We start from the raw sequence: 8,906 nt of genomic DNA, 5'->3' as shown, positions 1-8,906 counted from the left end.
AGGATGTGAGTTGATGCTCTCATGAGGGGGAGTTAATGCGCGTTGTACTCTTTTTCCCTTACAAGGTTTTGTCCCACTGGATTTTTCTTGCAAGGTTTTTAACGAGGCAACCAAAAGGCGTATTATTAGATATGTGTACTCTTTTTCCTTCTCTAGAATTTTTTTTTTAGTTAAGGTTTTAACGAGGCATATTATCTGTTGAATAGACATTCAAGGGGGAGTGTTATAAATAGAATTTTATTTATGGTGAATGTCTATATTTGGGGAGATTCTAGGGTTTATTACTTGGTGGCTAAGTCACCCTCTCCCTATAAATAGAGGGTTCTATTCCATTGTAATTCATCCCAAAATCAATAACAATTCTCTCTCCCTACTTTTCTCTGCAATACTATTCTCCTTCTTTTATTGTTTTATAACAGATTTTAATATTACTAACCATTGATTGCGGTGATAATTATCACTGATAAAAGAGCTCGCTACCGAACTATTGAAAACTTAGGAAAGGTATATTAAGAAAATAATATGTATGAATTGACAATAATAGCATCTTCTGAAACTGCTAATTGGTTGAACTGGCTGTAAAAAAGAATTTTGTTAAATGTATTGCCAAACTGGACCTAAAAAGGGCACAAGCTTGGGTAGCTAAGGGTATAACCAAAACCCAGCATTACTCCAATGCCTGCAGATGATCAAAGTTCTTTTTCTCATTCTATACATGTTTAAATTGTCCAGCAGATGAAGGTAGCGGAAATGAGGATGTTGGATGAATGTGCGGGCATACTAGGTTGGATAGAATTAGGAATGAAGTTATGCGAGACAAGGGTGGGAGTGGCCCATGTGGAGGCAAAGATGCGTGAGGCAATGTTGAAATGGTTCGGGCATGTTAAGAGGAGAAGCGTAGATGCCCTTGTCAGGAGATGTGAGAGGTTGGCCTTACGAGGTGAGAGGAGGGGTAGAGGTAGGCCAAAAAAGTCTTGGGGAGAGGTGATCAGGCGGGATATGGCGCTACTTGAGCTAACCGAGGACATGACTCTAGATAGAAGGGTGTGGAGGTTGAAGATTAGGGTAGAAGGTTAGTAGGTAGTCGTGCATCTCCCTTTGTCTTCTCTAGCTCGATAGTATTAGCGCTAGTACGGTACCCTTTTTTCCTTAGTTTGCTACATTCGCATGTCTCGCTTCGTTGTTACTTGCCATTGGTAATTTCGTAGTTTGCTAGCATTACTTCGTTCATATTCTCGTCTCCTGCCTTGGAATTAGTTTTCTAAATATGTTATCTTACAACTACTTGTTATCAGTACCCCGTTCATATTATCTGTTGCTATCTCCGATTTAGTTTTCTAATTATTATTTTGCTATTACTTGTTACCAGGGCTTCTCTCACCTTCTTTAGCCGAGAGTCTATCGGAAACAGTCTCTCTGCCCTTCCATGGTAGGGGTAAGACTGCGTACATCCTACCCTTTTCAGACCCCACTTATGGGACCACACTGGGTTGTTGTTGTTGTTGTTGTATACATCTTTAAATTATGTCGGTGAGTGAAACCGCGAATAGCGAGGGACAAAACTTAATAAACCATAATTTTTAGGCAAAATACATAGTTTACCCATCGAACTTACACCGAAATCCCTGTTACACACCTTTTCTTCACGGAAAACTTTTTACATACTCAACCTTTCAAAAGTGTGTTTAAGACATACCAATTTTATCACGTGTCACTCGCGTGTTATACACACATAAGTGGCGAGTGGACAATTAATTTTATGTCTAAAGTCTCATTTTAACGCCACTTTTTCAGCCTTTTTATTTTTTCATTTTTCTAAATTATTTTCTTTCTTTTTTTAGAAAAAATTCTACCAAGTCTTTTTCATCATCTTCCAATTATTGCACCATCGCCTTCTTCTACCACCATACCACCAAATATTTTTGTCAAGATTTAAAGGAGGATAAAAAAATCAAAGTTTTACATTCAATATAGTGAATCGCCGAATGACTGTGTCACGGGTGCGCTTGGCGGGTGGCCAAATCTGAAAGAAAAATTCATGGAGCTCTTCGTATGTGTCGTGAGAATCTGTGGGTACTGGATCCGTGGAGTTTCTTCCATTTCAGCCATTGATGGGTTGGAAATTTTTGATTAATTCTTTTCTGATCTTATTGTTGTTGGTGTAAATAGTTTGGTACTTAGGTCAAGGATGATACAAATAACTTTAGGGAAATATTTAATTGGTAATGATGATAGAAATTCAATGTCATCCTAATATTTTAAAAATTGAAACTAAAAAAAGGATGTTTCTTGGTTGATGCTGGTGCAGAAGTACTCACTTAGGAGGGGGCAGCCATGGTGGTATAGCTTGGGGAAGATGAAGAAGAAGGATATAATTGTAAATTCAAATATATTTTTTATTTAAAAAGCCAATAACACGTGTTAAATTATTATTGGTGCGTGGCTACAATTACTGAGAAAAAATGGTCAAACACCGAATAGGTGTGTCTTAGACACACTTTTGAAAGGTTGAGTGGGTAAAAGAATTCCCGTGAAGAAAAGGTGTGTAGTAGGGATTTCAGTGTAAGTTCGATGGGTAAACTATGTATTTTGCCTAGTTTTTAGGGAGATAGACCCATGCACTTAAGTGATATAAGATAGGATTACAACCGCTAGACTGTAAATCTAATCTCCCCCAAAAAGAAAAAGGAAGAAAAAAAATAGAGACCTACAGAACCTTAAAAGGCTGGAAATTGAGTTGAAGTACCCCAAATGTTAATAATGCATTCATACTTTGAAGTTGGTCTATGGTCATTCACGACAATAATTTTCCCCACAACATTAGTTATAATTATATGTGCACTAGACGCTCTAAAGAGGAAAGCAACTAGGATAACTATAGAGTCATCATTAGGCTTGTATGTCTATACCTAGTTAAAATACAATACTCAATGATACACTTTGTTTTCATGTAGGACCAGGGATGAAAGCACTAATTTCATTCTTGCATCACAAAATCATTTCAAAAAGCTTTTGGCTTCTGGTTTTCTAGCGGTGTGGCACCAAATGAGCATGGCACTTCCAATTCTGGATACAGAAAACTCAAGTGCCTTAAGTGAAAAAGTTACAGAACTTCCTCAAACAAAGATAAGTGACCTGGCAACTCTTTATAGTTAGGTTTTATCATTAGCTGTCTGAATCATGCATGAGATGGGTGAGAAACTACCACTCCATTGCAGTGACTTCTTTTGTTGTTGGGAGAAAGACTATAAGCATGCCTACTTTTCTGTTTCACAAGGTAAAAATAAGTTAGCATCTCAAAGTCCAAAATATAATTAACGGATAATAACAACATAAACAACTATTGAGGACCTAAGAGTCGAACAATAATGTTCTCTTTTCTTTTAATTTGGCTGTTCCATGCTAGGGGAAGGACACCCCTAAATGAACCATTCCCTGTCCGTCCCTAGGTGCCCACGCGACAATCCGCTCTCACCGGGGAGCAGCTCAAGCAATCTACCAACAACCGATGGGTGTGGAACTAGGACACCATTTCCATCACTCAAAGCCAATTTTCCGAAGTTATAAGTCCATTTTCCCTACTTATCCCCTGACTAGTGGTTGTTCACCTTTTGACACCTAATGCGGTTATGAGTACGACCGAGCATGAATAACACTAAGTCTTCTGCATTTCATGGGCTGCCAGGGGCACACTGGACATCAGCATCTTGTGGAGTTGAAAGCTCACATTTTGAATTTGTATCATATAGTAGTGTACTTGTCAAAAAATAATGTGCATATGAGCTTGATAATTATCAGATACACAAGGCATGCTTAGTGGTTTTGAACAAGTATACAATTTGCAGAGCTAGAAGATCATTAATGGTTTCCTCTTAATGCACAAAAGAATACCTTTAGTTATTTATGATATGGTATTTAGATTCAACATAGCTTTCTGCCTCCCATAAAAATAATCCAAAAGCAACTGCCTCCAGAACCAGCATTGTCAAACCAGAGTATGTAACAGAGAGAACTTCATCATTAGATACATCTAACGTACCATCGTCAGAAACTTTAATATCAGGCCGTCCAAACAATGCTTGCGTCTGCTTTTCAATCACAGAAATTGCTTCCTTTGATCTTAAGGTTGCATATCTCTGTAGTGTCTCCGCATCCAAATACATCACATAAGATCTCAGCCTTTGTGATTTATCCTCAATATCAGAATCCGCTAAACCTTCTCTGTCACCATCTTCAGGGTAAATTTCTACCAATGACTCTGGATCCCATAGTTGTCTTGGTGCTGCTGGCTCATCAGGATTTGTTGAGATCTGGAAACTCTCAGGAGGCTTACTCATACTCCTCTCGAGTTGATAACGTTCGTCAACCCTTTTGAGGAAATATCCATACATAATAGAAGCAGCATAGAGCTTACCAAGTTTGACTTTGCTAATTTGAACAATGCTATCAAGAGGACCCACTTCACGCTCACCAAGAACTATAGATATGTGGCTTACGATCATTTCAAATGCATCAGCAGAGTGAATAGATTCTAGCTTCTGCTCTTGATTTGGCCAAAAACCCACACTTCCAGTAGGATCTGATGTTTCAGATATTTTTGGGATCAACGAAATTTCATTGTCTACAAATTTATGTACAATTAAGCAGTATAGAATCTCCTCTAATGCTTTCCGCCTTTCCTTCTCTCTAACTTCAGCTATTCTCCTGAAATTCAAAATGAATTTCTATCAGGCATATCCATATATATAGCCTTGGCTGTAGGAAATGATAACAAAAATATGACTCGCTAAGCAAACATTAAAAAGAAAAAAGCAAAGATCAAATATATTACTTATGGAGGACATCTTTGGACGAAGGCTGATTTTCCTTTAATTGGGTATCCCGTTCATTCTGTAGGTTCTCCAGCTGCTGTTCAATAGCTGCAGGGAGCAAATGCGGATGGGTTTGTAACATCTGTGCTAAAAACTGACCAACAGCAGACTCCAACTGAACAGGAGCAACTGGGACCAAATCACCTCCTGAACCTCGTGATGCTGTTGCTCTTATCATCCAGTTTCTGGTTTGGGCCTTTCCTGGCCCAATTCCAAGCTTCGGGACAGAAAAAGGGGAGGTCTGCAGAAGAAAGTAAGATTATTGCAGGCAATAAATGTACGATTATTACAGGTATTAAGAAAATTTCTCTTGTGAGAACTCGAAGCTAGAAATTAGTGCACCTTCATGACCCTCTGTCAAGAACATTGGCATAAAACAACAACAACAACAACAACAACAACAACAAACCCAGTGAATTCCAACAAGTGGGGTCTGGGGAGGGTAGAGTGTATGCAGGTAAACATTGGAATACAATTTTAAAATCAGCTAAATGGTCAAATTGAATCGTTTCTTTTTTACTTCTTGAGAAAGATATATCACATGAAGACGCAGAGAGTACAATCATCACGTACTCTTTAAACTACAACAACCTTTTCTTCTTTAAGCCCCCGAACTCAAAAAGGAAGGGGTAAGTAAACAACAAACCAATATATCGGTAAGCCCTTAAATCAGGTTATATGTTTCCAAATTCCATCACTCAAGCCTACAATCTGGCATAAATAAACTTCAAAGTATGCACTCCAAATCAAACTTCTCCTTTAACCACAGATATATTTACAGAAGAAAATCCAAATTTAACATATTTGCAGCTGATCAAAAAGGTTTTCAGTCCAAACAACATGTTTCATGTACTTGATTAGCCAATTTTTCTGAAGATGTAAAGCCAAACAAATGGTCCCGAGAAGATATCTTTACACATTTTAAGTTTACCAGACCACACTCAATGTATGCTCAAGAAGAAGTGATATATCTTTATATGTTAGTGATAATGTTTCTCCTCAAACATATGTGTAATGCATCCACCTCTATAGCAATCACTTTTGTACTCGTAAAAGTCTAGTTCTATTATTTTTCAATTCCAGTTACATGAAATGAATTCAACTATTGATCACTGACTCTGAGAACTTTAATATCTGGTAGGTGAAACAAGTCTACCTTAAGGGTTTCCAAATTGCAAACACATCAATTTCAATTTGAGCCTACTTGATGCAAACACTTAAACCTCAAGTTCTATATTACAAGTTATGTAAGTTAAAAACATTTTAACTAAATTGTTGAAAGTCAAAAAAGATAGTCAAGTTGAAATTGAGGGAGTAAATTTGTCAGTACATCAAACAACAGATGCAAAGGAAAGATAGAGGAACAAACAGATCCTTGAACCTTAATGAGAACTTTGAAAAGTGGACATTGATCATCATTAACAGGGATAAAGGTACCATGTATTCCAAGATAAGCAGAAGTCAAAAATGATGATGCGTATAGGTTAGGCAGTGTGAACCTTTCTTCTTCCTTTTCTGGGAATCTTGGTAGCTACAAAAATCAATTTGACTTGATTATTGCAGTAAATGCTCTCGGTATTCCAGGGCAAAAAGAGATGGAGAGAAACTGTTTCTTCAATTATATGGAGCATGTTCAAAAGCCTTTTAGGAGTACGATGGGCAATGTCAAACAATGTGAAGGAAGTGGCGGCCAATAACAAAGCAGCTTAAGGACTTACAGAACACTATACCTCTATGCATAAAATGGACAATATGGAAAGAGAGAAAATCCAGATGTTTTGAAGGGAAAACAACTGCACTACATTACGTAAAGCTACTTGTCTACATTCTCTATCATTTTGGTTTTGGTGTAAAATGAAGGATGTAAATCATTACAATAGTCATTTGTAGACTCCTTGTATCATAGATAGGAACTTAAGTCCTTATTTTGTATAAATTCCAACACTTTCTTAGTGCTATTTTGGTGACAAAATTTCACTAACTTATCCAGTTATACCCCATCAAAAGGGATTGAACATGCACATTTCAATTAGCGATTCTGCATCCTATTTTCATGTTAAACTTTTAGAAATTGACAAAAAGCATATGGATCATTGGAGAAAAGAGACATGCAATGCCCTAGTGCTCTGAAAGCCTTTTTCACCAAGTAGTGCACACTGAACTTCTACATCACCTTTCCTATAATTATGGTAATCGAAATGGAAGTGGGCACTTTGTCTCTTACACCATAATTTTGTAACATTCTTATGCTATACAGGAGAGCAAATTTTTAATAATAACACAAAAATACACTATGCAAAAACCAGCCCTCCATACCTCTTTTCCCAATTCGTGTACTTCTCAATACTGAATCATTATACAATTCCCCACTACTTAATTTCATTTCATTACTTTTATATCTCTGTTGTTTCCTCTGCATACGAATCATGTTCAATTTCCTAATTAAAATAAGAATAATAATACTATAATAATAAATAGAAAAATTGTTTTATTTTCATATATCTGTTGCCTCTGCATAAGAATCATGTTCAATCTCCTAACTAAAATAAGAATAATCATACTAAATAATTAAATAATAAGTAGGAAAATTGTTTCATTCGGAACGTCTACATATGCTAATCACCACTAAGCTCTTTTTGTTTTTTTTGGGTTAACTCTTCAACCAAAAAAAGAAGCCTAGTGACCTTTATCTTCACATAATTAACAACGAGCTTACACGTAGGTATTTACCGAGTCAAGTTAAGATACTAATTTATCTAGTTTCTACAGAATACCACGAGACGACTGTACTGAAACCAAATATATTTCTTACTTTGGAGAAAGATTGAGAGAGGAAGGATTTGGTGGGGTCGGAGAATGCGTAGAACTGTTTCAAACCGCCGCCGGCATTGGACGGGAGAACAACGGACACGTCGGCAAATATTCCGGTCATTTGCATCGACTATTCAGTGGCGGAGATGAGTTCTGGTTGGCTGCTGTTGTTGCTAAACCAACGTTAGAGCCGCGATTCTGCTGATATTTTTTGTAGTAGGTCACTTGGTTGAGTACGGAGGAAAATATTAGTTGGTTACGTGGCATTCAAACAAAAGTATCTAATCTGGTATGCTTTTTCTTTTTAATATCAAACTAATAGGAGTATTAGCACTAGAGCCATTTATCTTAAGAGAAATTATCACTGTATGCCCTATTAAACCGAAACCATTTACACTTTTATATCCAAGTTCAAATGACTTACTTATACTACTAATGTGGCCTTTACTATTTACCCGATCAACCCAAGCGGATTCCCCTCATTTAATTTGCCTTATTTAATTTATCTGAAGACTGGATATTCACCCAGTCGTTCCCGTCACTTTTCAAAAACCCCATAGCTAAATCAAAAAAAATTCATCGGCAGTTACACACTTAACCATTCCATTGATACGAGAATTTTTTTTCAGATTTCGTTTCTATCTTCTTCTGATAACAGTTTCTGGCCGAAATTTTTAGATTTCAAAGTACATTTTGAGAAAATGGATTTTAAAAATTATAGACTTTTTGTGGGTTTGTTTGTACTTTAATAATTGATGGATGTGGATTGTTGCGTTTCAATATGGGTCGGAAGCATGCTGCACATTGATGGTGGCGCCGTGTAGATAATCATTCTTCAAACCAAGTGTGTGTTTAACCAAAAAATAGCTTTTTAGTCAAAGCTAGAAATTAGAAGAATCGGGTTACTGATAATCGGAAAAGTAAATAAAGAAAGAAATTTTAGAATAGCCAAGTATGAAAGCTGGTAAATCAGAGTATATTTCAATAGTCGCTTGTGCCTCCAGTGATTACATATTTCTCCTTTTATAGGTCCCTTTGGGAATCTTTGGAGATGCACGTTATGCCTAAGCCATAATGAGGCTATTATGAGTAATTAATAACATTAAATGCTACGTTACATAATCATTACACTGAATGTATATATTCCTTAACGGCCCCAGCATTTAATACCCTTTAAATGCCGCATTTGCATCTTTTTCTTTAACCAGGTTCATTCGTCTCATT

At 36.8% G+C, this 8,906-nt stretch overlaps 1 protein-coding gene across 1 annotated transcript; it reads right to left on the bottom strand.

Moving 5' to 3' along the window:
- Positions 1-3,728: 3,728 nt before the first annotated feature.
- Positions 3,729-7,951, bottom strand: LOC109214063 (UV-B-induced protein At3g17800, chloroplastic). The gene is made up of 3 exons (XM_019377944.1): positions 7,684-7,951; positions 4,832-5,112; positions 3,729-4,704 (listed from the first exon to the last, which is right to left on the bottom strand). The coding sequence occupies exons 1-3, from the start codon at positions 7,807-7,809 to the stop codon at positions 3,894-3,896; spliced, it is 1,218 nt and encodes a 405-aa protein (XP_019233489.1). The 5' UTR covers positions 7,810-7,951; the 3' UTR covers positions 3,729-3,893.
- Between the last annotated feature and the right edge of the window lie 955 nt (positions 7,952-8,906).

The sequence above is a fragment of the Nicotiana attenuata genome, unplaced genomic scaffold, assembly GCF_001879085.1.
Source record: "Nicotiana attenuata strain UT unplaced genomic scaffold, NIATTr2, whole genome shotgun sequence".
Classification (NCBI taxonomy): domain Eukaryota; kingdom Viridiplantae; phylum Streptophyta; class Magnoliopsida; order Solanales; family Solanaceae; genus Nicotiana; species Nicotiana attenuata.
Note: the sequence above shows the minus strand (reverse complement) of the source record. Positions and strands in the feature narration are given on the sequence as shown.

What these genes read in the sequence shown, in the direction of transcription:
- LOC109214063 (XM_019377944.1), bottom strand. Translation starts at nt 7,809, where the DNA reads ATGCAAATGACCGGAATATTTGCCGACGTGTCCGTTGTTCTCCCGTCC. An exon ending in TCTCTCAATCTTTCTCCAAA is followed by an intron (nt 5,113 to 7,683) that starts GTAAGAAATATA and finishes TTTCTTCTGCAG; the next exon opens with ACCTCCCCTTTTTCTGTCCC. An exon ending in TCCAAAGATGTCCTCCATAA is followed by an intron (nt 4,705 to 4,831) that starts GTAATATATTTG and finishes TTTGAATTTCAG; the next exon opens with GAGAATAGCTGAAGTTAGAG.